Source organism: Anabrus simplex, chromosome 4 (assembly GCF_040414725.1).
Source record: "Anabrus simplex isolate iqAnaSimp1 chromosome 4, ASM4041472v1, whole genome shotgun sequence".
Lineage (NCBI taxonomy): Eukaryota > Metazoa > Arthropoda > Insecta > Orthoptera > Tettigoniidae > Anabrus > Anabrus simplex.
Window position 1 is genome coordinate 220,636,786 of NC_090268.1, and position 16,562 is coordinate 220,653,347.

Here is a 16,562-nt window from a genome sequence, read left to right on the forward strand (position 1 = left end):
GTGTTCTGACGTACTCTGAATGCCGTCTCCATCTGTCTTACCAGTTCTTCAATTGCTGCCTTTTCACTGGTTTGGAGTCAGAATCTCACCTAGGTACTTGAATTTCTTAGCCGTTTTGATGTCACCATACTAGGTTTCCGTACTCCAGAATGGAACTGTGGCATTTATGTTCATATACTCAGTCTTTTCAAACAATATTTGTAATCCTTTTCTTCTTTTTTCCCCTTCTGTTTCCTTGAGGACTTCATTTTTTTTGCTAGGGGCTTTACGTCGCACCGACACAGATAGGTCTTATGGCGACGATGGGATAGGAAAGGCCTAGGAGTTGGAAGGAAGCGGCCGTGACCTTAATTAAGGTACAGCCCCAGCATTTGCCTGGTGTGAAAATTGGAAACCACGGAAAACGATCTTCAGGGCTGCCGACAGTGGGATTCGAACCCACTATCTCCCGGATGCAAGCTCACAGCCGCGCGCATCTATGCGCACGGCCAACTCGCCCGGTTTGAGGACTTCAATCTGCTTAGTTGCAGTTTGGTAGGTTTTCTGCAAATAAAAAAACAAACAAAAAAAAAACACTACATCATCAGAAAATGCCAAGCATTCAAATTTAAGCACGGCTCTTTTGTGACCTAATCTAATTCCATTTTGAAAATTGAACTGACTCATTTATTTTCGCCATTCCCTGATAACTTTCTCTAAAACACAATTGAACAAAATTGTCTCTTTGTCTTAAACCTGTTTTGATTTCAAAGGGTTACGACAGTTCTCCCAAAAATTTAACCTTCGTTCGGGTATTTATCAGTGTTTGTTAGTTAATTGTTGTAGTCTTATTATCTATTCCAAATTCTTTGAGCATCTCTATTAATGTTTCCAGTCTATGGAGTCGTATGCTCTTTTGAAGTCAACAAATGTCATTATCACTTTCTTGTTTCCTGCAAATGTCGTCGTTGTGATTTAGGTCTGGATGGTAAAAATCTGTTCAGCACATTACCGTCCTTTTCTAAAGTCAGCTTGGAATTGTCCTAGCTGTCGGTCAATGTGTTTTTCTATCCTACGCTGGGGTGCTATGAAAAGTATCTTGTAAGCGACTAGTGACTCCTTTAATTATTGACATCTGCCTTGTCTCCTTTCTTGTAGCGGGTGAATTACAGCATCCCTCCATTCATCCGGGAACTTTTCTGTGAGCCAGATAGGTTGAAATTATTTCGAGTTGTTCCAGAAATTTATCTCCTGTGTACTTCAGAAGTTCAGCAACAATTGAATCCTTGCCAGATGTGATGTTACTTCTCAAGCTCCTGATAATTTCCTTTATCTCCAGTTTACCTGGCTGGGTTGAATGGTCAAGTTTGTTGTGTGGTTTCTGGAAGGTCATTTTGGATGATCACAGTTAAGCAATTCTTTGAATTATTCAGCTAAGTGTTCACAGTTCTCTTTGTTGCTCATAATCAGCTTACCTTGGTCATTTGTGAAACTGATGTTGGGCGATGAGTAACATGGAAGATTGATTTACATCATCTGATAGAAGTTTATGATGTTGTGCTCTTCGACACTTTTGGATCTTAAATTCTTCGAAATTCTTTTTGGAGGAGTGCCAGTTGTTCCAAGCTTCGAAACGTTTCCGTAGACCATTTTCACGATCATCATTCCACCATGGATGTTTCTTCTGTGTAGCAAGAAAGATTGTTTGTTTTGCTACTTCTCGGATCTTGTGAACCATTTTGTCTCACTAATAGGAGTCTAATGTATCAGGTTCTTTCTGATACTTACTACTATTATTCCTCGCTGACTTTCAGTTTTTCAGCTTTATGCTTCAGGATTCTGAGGGGGGTTCCTTCTCCTGTTATTAGAAATGGCTTCACTTTGATTCTTGTTAGATAGTGGTCGGAATAGAAATTAGCACCCTTCTGCACTCTGTCGTTCATTATCTCCTTCGGGCTCCATGACCAACTTGAAATTCTCCTAACGTGGGGTTGGATGATCGCTATGTTTTCATCTACTTTGGAGCTTTCTTGAATTGTGTGAAGATTACTTTCATACCAAGTGATTCACAAACATCTGTCAGCCGTTCACCATTTCTCTTTGTTCTCTTGCGGGCCGGGTACTTCCTTTCTTTTAAAGTCTGAGCACTGAAATCTCCCATCAGGATCTTGACATCTTTTACCGGAGTTCTGAAACGTTCTTCTTTGAGTAGTGACCAAAATTCTTCCACTTGTTTCCGCTTGTAAGTTAGTACAGATAGTCTGGGAAATAGAGAGCTGAACTCTACTATGGACTCTGTTATAAAGTTGTGAATAAACAAGGTTGTTCCAAGTATTAATGCCAAATTGTTCGTTTCCTCTGACTTCTTGACTTTGATAGCTGGCCATCCTTTCAGTATTATATAATTGCCCATTGCTGACTCTTCATCTGATATAGATCTGGTTTCCTTGGCCGCTAGAAGTTTGAACTTGTATTCGTCTAGTACTTTGGTCAGTTCTTTTGTTTACCGGTTTTCAAAAGCGCATTCACATTGAGGGTGCCAGAGAAATGCTTCTCCTTCGTTCTGATTCCGGGGTGATAGAACCTCCCGTTGATCCAAATATGGTGTAGAGCTTTGCGCTGCATGAACCAGAACTTTGGCCCCGGATTAAACCGGTTAGGGTACTAGTTTCCGTACGTTTTATCGTCATGGTAATAGCGTGAGATTATGGGATAGGATGAAACCTCATCCAAAAGTAAAACCAAGTTTGTGAGACCTGGAGTTATAGAAAAGATGCCCTTACCATGGAATCAGACGCTGACTAGGAAGCCGCATCTGGAATTTTGTTTGTTTGAATATTTCGGGGTTAGCTGCCTTAGGCTCTTTCGCTCTCTGAGACCGTTGTCCAACCTCGCCTAGTAACTCTAAGAAGGGGCCCTACAACAGGGTCCTGCCATCCGGAGGCAGGTGTATCCCGATTTTATAACGAGGTTGATATTTCTCCCAGGCCCGGTTTCATCAACGTGGGTTTAACCTTAACCCCGAGTTATACAATTTTAACTCTGAATTTCACTATTCACTCTGTTTCATCATGGATGGTTAATTTTAACTCTAGGTTAAAGCCGGAGTTAAGTTAACCCCCCCCCCCCCCATTTTACCCCGGTTTAACTGTTAACTCGAGGTTAAGAGCAAAATGACCGCCGTAGATCATGCGTTTGAAGCAGAGTTACTTTATTTAGACTTGTAAAATCGTGTTCCTAACAGAAATAGACATATAATAAGAAGGAGCGACTTTGAAAATGTATCTGAGGGACAATTTCTGAAGAGGTATAGACTGTCGAAAACCGTCGTCATTAAAGTCGTCGATGAAATTCCCGACAGGTTAGAATACACAAATGACCGAAACAGGCCTCTCTCTCCTATACTGCAGGTATTGATTGCATTAAGGTTTTACACCACAGGGTGGTTTCATATAATGGTCGGAGACAACAATGGTTATTTTTCTGAGAATTGATTATATTCAGTGATTCTAACCTCCAAATTCGTGATATAGTTGCAAGATGGCCTGCAGCATGGGCAATGCTATTAAATTCCCTCGTTATGTTTTCCCTGTGTCCTCCTTTTCTTTAAATTTTACACCGCCAGTCTTGCATTCTATAATGCTTTTGTACTTGGTGACCAATTCAATTAGTAAGGTTGTTAATAAAGCAGAAAAATTTGTGTCCCTATTTCTCTTCCGAATTCCTTCCATTTTTTGATCACTGCAATCAGTTCCATCACGATCACGGAAGTATAATATCTACCATCAAAATGAGGAAGAAAACGAAGTATCGCGCCAAAAGTAAAGCAAAGAACGTCGCAGAAAGTGTGTTCATAATCTCTGATTTTTAGTCATTGCCTCCTTGATTGATACGGCAGTTATTTCCGGCTAGGTTTAATACGGTGTTAGTTAACCCTCCGCTGAATAGCTTGGTCAAACGCGTGACTCGTAAGAATGAATTAACATATTAACCCTAAGTTAACAATCCCAGGGTTAGAGTATGATTATTTAACCCACGTTGATGAAATCGGGCCCTAGTCTTCCTTGCTCATAAATTTCCGCCCCGGGTTTGCGACCGACACATATTAATCAAGAGCCATATTGTTGCGCGTGAAGCAATTAATAATAATAATAATAATAATAATAATAATAATAATAATAATAATAATAATAATAATAATAATAATACAATTTTACAGTAATAAGAAAAAGCAAATCATATTGCCTTTAGTGTGTGAAACAGAAAACTAAGTGATTACTTAATAGACGTGGCTTAGGCTTGTCTCAGAACCAGTGGTCGTGCCCCGTGGTTTCCCAAGTTGAGAGGTACGACATCTCCAGCTCGAATATCTTCCGATCTCTGTCCTCCTTAGCAATGAACTATCGACCGCGTTATACGCATGCGCATGTCGACTACCGCCCATACCTCATACTTCACACGAGTGTATCCTGCGGCCTTCCACAAATCATGTCTTCCGCCGTGCGTCGACTGAGATAACCTCCTAGAAACTGTAATCAAGTACAGGCAGGTTCGCAACAAAGTACAGTGAAATGATTTAAGAAAAGACTAGGTAAACCGCTAATGGGGAATCTGCCACCTGGGTCACAGTCCTGAATGAAGACGATGATGATGATGATGGTGATGACGGTGTTGATGACGATATAGTAAAATCCATTGATCGGTCCTTCTTGTCATTGCATGGTTCAATTGAAAGGAATGAAGTCCATAAAACTGGTGGTAGATTAGGTCATTCTAAGCAAATTATATCCATAATATTTTGGTCTATATTTAAGTTTAAAGTTAAGCTATAAAAAGTCAGTGCTTTTAGGTGTTCAGTAACTCTTCCGGCAGCAGTGGCAAAGTACGTCTCCCTTAGGTAGGGGGGCAGTGAGGGGAATTTGTTGCGGACTCCAAGGAGGGAAGGTAGCGCTGTCGTCTGTAAAAACCCTACGTAAAGAAAATGCTTTTGTTGTTGTTGCAACCTCACATAAAGGACTGAGACATTTTAACCAAGAGTACTTTGTAACCTACCTAGTAACTGTGGAAGTTATTAATTGACTGATTGATTGACTGTTTATTTTAAAGGAAAAATCATTTCAATAATCATCCCCGATATGGAAGTATGTTTGAAAATCGTACGTTAATGCGTTATCTGTTAACCAGTTAACATGGTTCTACCGACATTTGAACTCAAAGTTCGATGGAGAATGACAAGGGGAAAAAATATCGTCCCTATAGGAAGGGTTAAGAGACGCAATAAAAGAAAATAAAGCTCCTCACTGTGCTGAAGGTTTAGGGATTGATCAGACGGCATTTCAACACTGCATCCCAGTTTCAAATCTCGATCGCTGCATGTCAGTTTTTTGTGCCGGACAAAACGGAGGCGGGACAGTTTCTTCCCCTCTCCTTTCCAGCGTTTATACAGAACAGGCGATAAAGGAAATCAATGAGAAATGTGGAAAGGTAATCACAGTCCAAGGAGAGGAAATCAAAACAGCAAGATTTACCGATGAAGATCTGTATAAGTTCCTGAATGCTATGGACATAGTCTTGGAAAATGAGTACAAGATGAAAATAAATAAATAAATAAATAAATAAATAAATAAATAAATAAATAAATAAATAAATAAATAAAATATAAATAAATCGAAAACAAAATTAATGGACTAGAGTCAGACGAAGTCAGGTGATGCAGGGAATATCAGATTAGGAAATTCTTGGACCGGGTGAGTTGGCCGTGCGGTTAGGGGCGCGCAGCTGTGAGCTTGCATCCAGGAGGTAGTAGGTTCGAACCCCACTGTCGGCAGCCCTGAAGGTGGTTTTCCGTGGCTTCCCATTTTCACACCAGGCACATGCTAGGGCTGTACCTTAATTAAGTCCACGGCTGCTTCCTTCCCTCTCCTGGGCTTTTCCTATCCCATTATTGCCATAAGACCAGTCTATGTCGGTGCGACGTAATGCAAACTTTAAAAAAAAGTCTTGGAAGAAGTAGACGAATGTTTTTTACTTGGAAAGTAGAATAACTAACGATGGCAGAAGTTTTTTTTATTTTTTTACGATTTGCTTTGCGTCGTGCCGACACAGATAGGTCTTACGGCGACGATGGGAGAGGAAAGGCGTAGGAGGGGGAAGGAAGTGCCCGTGACCTTAATTAAGGTACAGCCCTAGCATTTACCTGGTGTGAAAATGGGAAACCACAGAAAACCATCTTCAGGGCTGCCGACAGTGGAGTTCGAACCCACTATCTCCCGGATGCAAGCTTACAGCGATGGCAGAAGTAAGAAGAGCATAAAATGCACACTAGCACAAGCAAGGATGGCCTTTCTAATGAAAATAAATTTGCTCACATTGATATAGGAACTAGAAAGATGTGTTTGAAAACGCTCGTCTCGAGCGCGGCATTGCATGGAAGTGAAACATGGACTATCACTATAAATAACCTTACTGTACCGTACTACAGGAATGTATGTTTGCACGACATATTTAAAAACAATGTTATTTGGCTTTACGTCCCAATAACTACTGTTTCGGTTTTCGGAAACGCCGAGGTGCCGGAATATAGTCCCGCAGGAGTTATTTTACGTGCCAGTAAATCTACCGACACATGGCTGACGTATTTGAGCACCTTCAAGTACCACCGGACTGAGCCAGGATCGAATCTGCCAAGTTGAGGTCAGAAAGCTAGCGCCTCAACCGTCTGAGCCACTCAGCCCGGCGCACGACATATTTACCCCCCTCCTAGAGTATGACGTATTTAAGATTCATTTTCCTTTACACATCAGCATAGAAAATGATGGACCAATATGTGGCTGGGATGCGTGACCAGTCTTAAGGGAAATAATGGATAGGAAGAGCCTGGTCACATTCGCGGTTGTGGCATAGGAGTGACCATATGTGACATCTGAAGCCATCTCTTTACAGTTTCTACTCAGTTAATTTATAATTGTTACGCTCTTCAGTCTACCGAAACTTTGAGTAAGAAATGTATAAACTATCTGAAAAAGGACATACAGTGGAATATCGATATCTCGAATCACCTCGAAGGTTAAATTTTATTTCGAGATATAGAGAAAACCGTTTTTAAGCATGTATAGCGCATAATTGAATCATATGTACCTACGGCCTTATGCTGAATATAGCATTTTAACAGCATTTTAAAATATACAAGTATATTGTATTATGTGGCATTAATTTAATTATAACTCTTATTATAGTAACTTTTTAGAAGAAAGGATACAGTAGTGAAACAAGAAGCATACCTCGGTTAATACCTTTGGAAAAAAATCCGTTAGTCTCTTCTGTTTGTTATGGTTAAGGTGGTGGTGGTGATTATTGTTTTAAGAGGAAGTAGGCCTACAACTAGGCAACCATCCTCTATATAACAGTAATCAGAGGGAAAATATGGAAGGGGTCCGACACTTCGAAAAATGAAGATATCGGCCAAAGGAAGACAAGGGCCACGAAGGGCGTGAAAATGAAAGACTCCCTAGCCCTCGCAAACCTAATAGTGTCGGGGTCGGAAAACAACAAGAGTTGACCAAGGGAGGTCGGATAGGATAGATGAAAGTGAGGAGCCTGGCACAAGTAAGTGGAAGCAATGCCAGGACTCAGCAGAGGGCCCCATGGTCGCCAAACCACGCTCCATAGTTCAGAGCCCCTGGGACCACTTTTAGTCGCCTCTTACGACAGGCAGGGGATACCGTGGGTGTTATTCTACCGCCCCCACCCACAGGGGGGAAAATATGGAAGGGATCCGACACTTCGAAAAATGAAGGTATCGGCCAAAGAAAGACAAGGGCCACGAAGGGCGTGAAAATAAAAGACTCCCTAGCCCTCGCAAACTTAATAGCGTCGGGGTCGGAAAAGAACAAGTGTTGACCAAGGGAGGTCGGATAGGATAGATGAAAGTGAGGAGCCTGACACAAGTAAGTGGAAGCAATGTCAGGACTCAGCTGATGACCCCGTGGTCGCCAACCCACGCTCCAAAGTTCAGAGCCCCTGGGCCCCTTTTAGTCCCCTCTTACGACAGGCAGGGGATACCGTGGGTGTTATTCTACCGCCCCCACCCACAGGGGGTTGTTATGGTTTACCTTTCCTCCCTTCACGCTGAAACTTCTTGTCAATACTACAACAGCCGAGATTCCTCACAAACCACAAATGCCGTATCGCCCAGTTAATCTTGTACAAAATTCGAGTTACAGAGTACTTTTTGCTTCAAGGGAGGAAATATTTGCTTCGAGAAATTGAGAAATTCGTGTAACCGAATTTCGAGTAATAGAGAAGAATAGGACAAACGGCTGGGAAATTTAAGTTACTTCGAGATACTGAAATTTCAAGTATTGGAGGTTCGAGATATCGAGGTTCGTCTGTATATGATAACCGAATTATACCTGAAAAAATAATTAAAATTAGAATGGCATGTTTCGTCCTTGAAAGAACATCGCCAGATTCTATCAAATCACACTCAAAATATTTATAAATGTATAAACATTTATGTTTAAATTCTTAAATGCTTGAATGCATATTGCCCAGGACGCCGTGCTACGTGATCGGCTGACAATCTAACCGTGGAACTTTCGCGGGACAGGAATGTTGCAACGTCTCACCGCCGTGCTGATGCTTCATCCCGCCAGTGTTATACAAGTTCAGTAGGATCTGTGTCGGATCCACACGTTCCGATTAGTTCAGGAATGATTCGCAAGACGAAGTCAGGTCGAGCTTATCGACTGCCCTCCTCGTGAAGCAGACATGAAGCCCCTCGCCCACACGGAGAAAGTAATGATGAAGACCTACTCTATCTCGCGCCAAATACGATGATGATGATGTTTTTTTGTTTAAAGGGCCTAACATATAGGTCATAGGCCCTAATGGTACGAGGTACAACGAAATGAAAAGATAATTAAATCTTAAAATGTATCCACTGACTAAAATATAAAACGAATGATGATGAAAAAACGACCATGAATTCAAATCAGTCAGTGGATACAATTCACAATGCCTTCTTTTCCGAGATGACGCTTGTTATAAAAACGGGTCCAACATCCAGGTCACCGGCCCCTCATAATGGTAAAGCAGAACCATGGTGTTCCTCATATAGTGGTACTAATTACAGGTAACGTAGACTCACGATGTTCCTCTCAGTTTTAATTACTGAGTTGATGGGGTGAATGTTCTATTTGGGGATCATTGTAAGTACATAGGTGTTAATATAAGGAAAGATCTTCATTGGGGGTAATAACACAAATGTGATTGTGAATACAGGGTACAGATCTCTGCACATGGTTAATGAGGGTATTTAGGGGTTGTAGTAAGGATGTAAAGGAGAGGGCATATAAGACCCCAACTAAAGTATGGTTCCAGTGTATGGGACCCTCACCACAATTACTTGATTCAAGAACTGTAAACATTCCAAAGAAAAGCAGCTCGATTTGTTCTGGGTGATTTCCGACAAAAGAGTAGCGTTACAGAAATGTTGCAAAGTTTGTGCTGGGAAGACTTAGCAGAAAAGAGACCAGCTGCTCGACTAAATTGGATGTTCCGAGCTGTCAGTGGAGAGATGGCGTGGAATGACATTATTAGACGAATAAGTTTCAGTGGTGTCCTTAAAAGTAGGAAAGATCACAATATGAAGATAAAGTTGGAATTCAAGAGGAAAAATTGGGGCAAATATTCATTTATAGGAAGGAGAGTATTTGATTGGAATAACTTACCAAGGGAAATGTTCAATAAATTTCAAATTTCATTGCAATAATTTAAGAAAAGGTTAGGAAAACAACAGCTAGGGAATCTGCCACCTGGGTGACTGCCCTAAATGCAGATCAGTAGTGATTGATTGATTGATTGATTGATTGATTGATTGATTGATTGATTGATTGATTGATTGATTGATTGATTGATTGATTGATTGATTGATTGGTTGGTTGATTGATTGATTGATTGATTGTGTACCCGATGCATTTACTGGACGTATTAAAAATGGCGCCTACGGAAGGTAGAGGCCAGCCAAGGCAAAGAAATGTGTAATAGGATATCGATATTGATGTATGCTAGAAGGCCATGACTAACTTAAACCTACCACTATGAAGGCGGTGTACAATGGTGTAGAATCGATAGAATTGTTTTTTAAAAAAATAAGAAGGATCAAACAGATTATTATAAAAACTGACTTAAAAAATTGACGTGGGAAGGACAAGATATCCCGAACATCGCTCTCAAAAATAAGCAAGATTTGCAATATCTAACGTGAAATTTTAAGCTGAGAGGACGGAAATATTAAACGAAACGAAGAGATAAACGTTGAAATACCGTAAAGAGGGAATAAAATCCAGAAGTTTTGAAAAGTCCATCCAAATACTTAGACGCAAAGTCGTTTGGAAACAAGAAGTGGATTGAGACGTGAGAGCTCGAGGTTGAGCTATATTAAGTGGAAATAATAGCAAGGACAGCCTAAATAAAGAAGCAATCATTATAAAAAATATATTTATACTACGCAGAACCATGATGAATTCATATTTTCCAGAATCGACGCATATTGTCTACTGTGTTCCTGAACAGATGATGGCTTGCTAAATCGGCATAGACCAACCTGGAGGGAGATGTCATCCTGGCTGTTAAAACCACCCGACCCGTGTGGAGGAGGTCACTCTACTTTAGATACCAGTGGTGGAGATCCTGCCCAGTTCCCAATCCAAGGCCTGCGACCAGACCGAAGAGCAACTAAGGCCCGAGATGTTGAATGGCGAGCTAAGTAATAGTATTAAGTAGTATAATTTCTTATGTAGAGTATTACCAGTATATGCAATAGATCTGAATAGCCTAAGCGTGAGATAATTAAGTGTGCAGTGAATATAAGAAAGTGCAGTGTGAAATATTTAATACGATATCTCGTGACAGAATGGTAACGTGTTTACTACATTATCTTATCCAAGGATGAAGGAATACGATTTAAAATGTGACATAGTGTAACAGCTGTTTTCAAAGAATCCCGGTTAGTTAGAAAGATCCATGAGTGATGTAATACCAGTCAAACCCAGTTACGTCACAGAGGGATGCATGTTTGAATTGGTTAAGTTAAATTACCATACTCTTTGCTGTGTGAATATATTGAAAGAATAGTTACTGAATTTGGGGTTATATGTTGAATTGTATGACAAAATGCGTTTTGAGGAACGAATTCTGCGCTATTGGAGTGATACGTATCGTTGTGTTTAATTAATATTGGAGGTTAAACGCGGTAATTATAGATGTTAAATGAATTAAATATGGGTTGAATTGAAGGTTAATAATGAAATAATGGAAGTATATATGGTATTTTAAATGATATATTGCGCAGATTAACAGGGAGTAAAACGTATATGATATATATAATGTGCGATATAGGAGCACATGTAAAGCGACTACGGAAGATAAGTATGCCCCGGGGAGGAACTATAGCAAGGTATGGACAATAAAATTACGCATATTTTAATGAAGTGTGAAAGTGGTTTGACAATAATAACAACCGGTGATGGGTAAATGAATACATGATTGTATCATATTCTGAATGTATGGTAATTGCGTGGAAGATCAAACTTGTATGCAACTAGTATGATAATGTAGTGTTGAAATATCTTTATGTAGGCATTTGTACATCTATATATGAAAAATGCTTATTGGCTATATGTATATTGAACTGGAATACGTTACATAAGAAATTATCTAGCTAGAGTAGGGAAATTATTCGAGATTTACGTAGGATATCATCGATGTTTTGTTGATCTGAAATATTATTAGAGCGAATATTTAGTTAGGAGCCGTAATTTAAGTGGCAATCGGACCGAGAAACTTAGTGCGTCATTCAATATTTCATTTTCTTCACTGTAGTCTGCACCAACGAACTCAGATAATTTTCAATGTAACTTAGGTCACTGATATTTGTATTCCGGACACTTTATTCAAATTCAGTTCATTTCCGCGATAACTTGAACAATGTTATGGTTGTATTTTTGATGAGGGTGTATAATTAACACCGTGAGTGATGGAATAACTTATTGATATACCGAATCTTGACCGTGGTCTGAAGACTTTGATGTAATATATACTTAAGTGACCAGATGTAAATTTTAATAGGAAGATGAAACAAAGCAATAATTCATTTCAGGAATACGCGACCCAGAATGTTAAGATATGTAAACATAGTTTAGGAGTAAGGCAGCGCTGACCTAGAATATTTGATTCAGAAATTAAAATATTTGTTTATTAGGTTGATAATTTGAAGATTATGAGCAATATTTGACATTAACCATTTCTTTCGCGAATCTTGATAGTTTAATAAATGTGTTTCTTGATTAATTTTTATAGAATGGAATGAGTTTTCATTTATAATGGTAGTCAGCAGCTGTACTTAGTGAGTAAGGTTCTCGTTATGCGGATGTGTTTTTTTTTCGAAAGGTTGACTGATGTTTACGTTCGCAAAATCCACTACTGAGCGTTGAATTACGTAATTCTGAACCGCGTATGATGCCGTTACTTTCTCTTTGAACACACGTTAAACCAAAACATAGAAAAATTAACCATTTTTCTGGAGGCATGAATACCCTGAGATATGTAACTGACTAGTTGGGAAAATACTGTGGTCACCCTGACCCGTGGGGTGCAATTGATTGATTGATTGATTGATTGATTGATTGATTGATTGATTGATTTATTGATTGAGGCTGTCACTGAGCTCCCAACCAGGAAATATCGAAGGGCATTACGAACAGGGTTGCACGAAACAATACGAGTGTGCATTATCTGTCTGATGTGTTCAGTAGTGTCTGACAAATTTGATGCCACTTTCACATAGTACCAATGAGTGTCTCATGTGGGTTGGAAGTCCTGGCCGCTTGAGAACAAGGAGAGCTACGGCTCACAACATGTCTGAGATGCCCACTCCTATTCCATAACAACTTTTTACTCAGCCGTTGTCTATGGATCACAAACTACAGTAACCCACTTCACGAACCACTCTAATACTTGGAGCTTGGAAGAGGTGTAATGGGCATTTCCAAGATTAGAGCGAACAGGAACAGGGAGATCATTCCGAGTAGTTAGGATGTGTATTCTCCCAGGATGGTAGTATAGTAAGTGAGATTGAATCAAGGTTCAGAAATGCTAATGCAGTGAGCTCGCAGTTGCGATCAACAATATTCTTTAAGAAAGAAGTCAGCTCGCGGACGAAACTATCCTTACACTGGTATGTTTTTCAAACCAAAGTGTCTGTACAGGGGTGAAAGGTGGGTGGACTCAGGATATATTATTCATAAGTTAGAAGTATTACATATTATTAGGGACCTGAAAAATTAGCATCTATTTGTTTCAAAATTAGCATCTATTTTTTTCCAAAATTAGCATCTATTTACAAAGTTAAAATAATCGCATGGTATTATTAATTTTAACGATTCCAAGTTTATGAAGTGCAATTATTGTCCTTGGTTCACACACAATACAATTTCATTATTCAAACGAAAGCATTGTCGGTACTTGTAATGAGACAACACGCGCTCGCTATCTACATTGTTCATCGGGGTCCACAACAACTCAAGACAGTATTTACAAAATATGCTGAACTGTGTCTGAACTGCACTTAATGCAAGCAAGATATTACATTTTTCACTTTCTTTCATCTGGGTTTGAATTGTATGTTTCAGAGAACAGTAACCAGACCAGATATCGTTTCGTGAGAGATATGTGCCGCAGAAAACTTTCCCTCACAATTTCAGGTAAAACTGGCGTCAAGGTTATGCAGTTTGGGGTAAAGGAGATGAGAGGTAGGATACAGAGACCCTTCAAGTTCAGTAAGGAGGTCAACCAATCCAGCTGCATGATCTGTGACAAAAACCATGTTGGTTTTAATATCTTAATATCACAGTTGTTGATGTCTTTCATGTCAGACATCTTGAAAAATGTAACAACATCAGTAAAGTAAGCACTCAAATAGAAACAGCCTGAAACCAGCTATTCCATCGGGTTATGACAGGTCCTTTGAAGCACCATACTTCGATGTTAAGAACTGTAAATAATTATTTTTTCGCTTTCTTGTGTTCAATAATGCAGATTTTACCATCGCAACCACATGATTGAAATCTGTCATCACTGCGATCCAACTATTGCCAACCAAGCTGATCTTATGTGCCCAGCACTGTACATGCATTAAATGATCCCCTATGTCCACACTTAATGTTTCATAACGCCGGGTCATGTACGGGGCTCTGTCACTAACAGGCACTTTAACTGCATCATAAGGTACACTATAATTGCGCAGAGCTTCTAAAACAGCACGAGAGCAGTTTGTAGCATTTCCTGCATCAAGATAGTTCACAGAAACAACGTGAAGCTCTCTTTTCGATCCGGCTGGGACTTGGAATATGATGATAAAAACACAACGGCCCATTCTATCTGTAGTTTCATCACAGAGTATATTGATGTTCTTCCCCACTAGAGCCTCTGCTGTTATTTTCTGGTGGTCAGATGCAACTTCTGGAAAGGAAGAAAGACCTCAAATTATAACAAAATAATTTAAAATTACTGGATCAATTGGGTACGGGCAAGATAGTTCGATATGGAAATCGCACTCAAATTCGGTATCCTTCAATTTTGCGCCTGGTATCGATGTCGTAATACCTAAACCGTACCCGATCAATGAAATCGAAACTTACCCGATAAATATACTTAACGTGGAGTTCTCACACATGGCAGCTCTTCATTTGAAAACTCAGTAATCCAGGTTCTTAGCTCTTTGCTCTCCAGCTTTTCCAGAGGTATATTTGCTTTGGCAAATACTTCAACTGTGCGTTTCGAGAAGTTATCTCTGAAAATTTTTCGTCTTTTACAACTATCTAACTGTGTAAGCACAGAAGATTGCTTTCTTTGAAGCGTACTAGCAGCAGGGATTGAACTTTCGTTATCGCGTCGCTTACCCACATGTTTTTCAGATTTAACATGTTTTACAATGCTATCCTTTTTTTCCCACCCAACTCGGCAATTAAAATACTTGCAAAACACTGTCGCTGAATCTGTGGCATATAAACCATCCTTGGCATATTGCTGAGCCCTTTCGTGCGCAGTTTTTGTCGTGCGCACCATAACCTACACAATCGTTCGACTTTCTACTCTTCACTATAGTTTCAATTTTGAACAACAGGAAAACAACGCTGCGTCTATCTCGTTATTTCCGTGACACTTGATGTACATTTCGATAATAATCGATACGGATCTTATTCCCCTTGCTACTCCCGTTGTAAATATCGGTTAAAGCCAGCAACCAGCAATCGATCGGCACGGTCGAAATATTTATGCATCATATTTTGAGTATTTCTGATGATTTTGCCAGAATATGTTGTTTTCGCCAGTAAAATAGCACATTTTTGCAGAATTCTCACCAAAATCGCATATTCATACTAATTTCGCATTTTGGGTCACAGTATCATTTTGCCGCACTTCTATTTATGCGTAAAAATGATTTTATTCCACATTAGAATTACCGTAGGCTTGGATTCAGTACAAGATTCAAAAATTCGCATTTATTGGAAATGCGATTTTTTCAGGTCCCTACATATTATGAAAGTTGTGAGAATGATTTCTGGTACAAACAGATGGGGACAATGGCAGGAGAGTACTCGGAATGAGAAGATAAAAGCTAAGTAAGGAATAAACTCGATGGGTGAAGCTGAAATTACAAATTGGCTTCGATGATGGGTTCATGCGAGGTGAATGGAGGAAAATGGGTTAAACACGAGGGGTCATAAGGAAATAGGGGGCGAAGATGGCTAGACTCAGTCGTTAATGGTATGAGCCCACTGTTGGGCATATTTAATTCACACAGACTTGCAGACTGAATATGATGTACACATTCAGGGTAAAACTAATGCAGTGTCATTGTTCTCTTGTTACAGACTATATGTCCTCGTTGTGTAAGAACCACTTCCTGCAGCAGCTGTACCGGAAAATAGACGGCGCCGTACTGCTGTCTCAAAATGAGCGGAACTTAGACTGTGTCATCACCTTTCAGACACACTCCATCCTGCAACGCTTCATGCTGCGCTTCGATCTGTTGCAGCTCGACTGCAACGACCACCTGTTCATTTACGACGGCGCGCACGCGGTCGGGAGCTACAAGGTAATGTCTAGACTGCTCTTCTGTTCCTATCAGTGCCTCCTAACTTATCAGAGTGTCAGTAGTAGAATAATAACCATCTGCCTAATTCGATGTAGAAGCTCCGGAAGGATGGTGTTTGCTGAGAGACAGCTACAACAAGCTATTAACCGAGTCGACAGATGGGCCCTACAGCATGTTTTTCGAGTCTCAGCGCGGAAACCTCAGTTGTACACTTATGTCGACGTGGGATTGTGCGTCCTGAACCAGAGCTCCGCTTGCGAAACACTGTCTTACCAGCGGTAGGCACCTGCAGGTTCTTGAGTCTCCATTTTGATAAGAGACTAATGAGGCAGCCTGAATGAAGAGACACGGCCGGTTGGGATTCGAATTGATAGTTTGCGTCATGATTTAGATGTGGTTATCGGCGGTTGTCTTGAGCGTACCC

At 40.1% G+C, this 16,562-nt stretch overlaps 1 protein-coding gene across 2 annotated transcripts in view; it reads left to right on the forward strand.

Annotated features, from left to right (window-relative positions):
- The window catches only part of loaf (lost and found), a 153,595-nt gene that overhangs the window by 63,473 nt on the left and 73,560 nt on the right, over positions 1 to 16,562 (forward strand). For both annotated transcript variants that reach the window (XR_011018092.1, XM_067146395.2), the window contains exon 2: positions 15,915 to 16,138. Coding sequence is in view for 1 of the 2 variants with exons in the window: in XM_067146395.2 (XP_067002496.1) it covers positions 15,915 to 16,138 (224 nt within the window). In the remaining variant the exon portion in view is untranslated. The remainder of the gene's footprint in view (positions 1 to 15,914; positions 16,139 to 16,562) is intronic.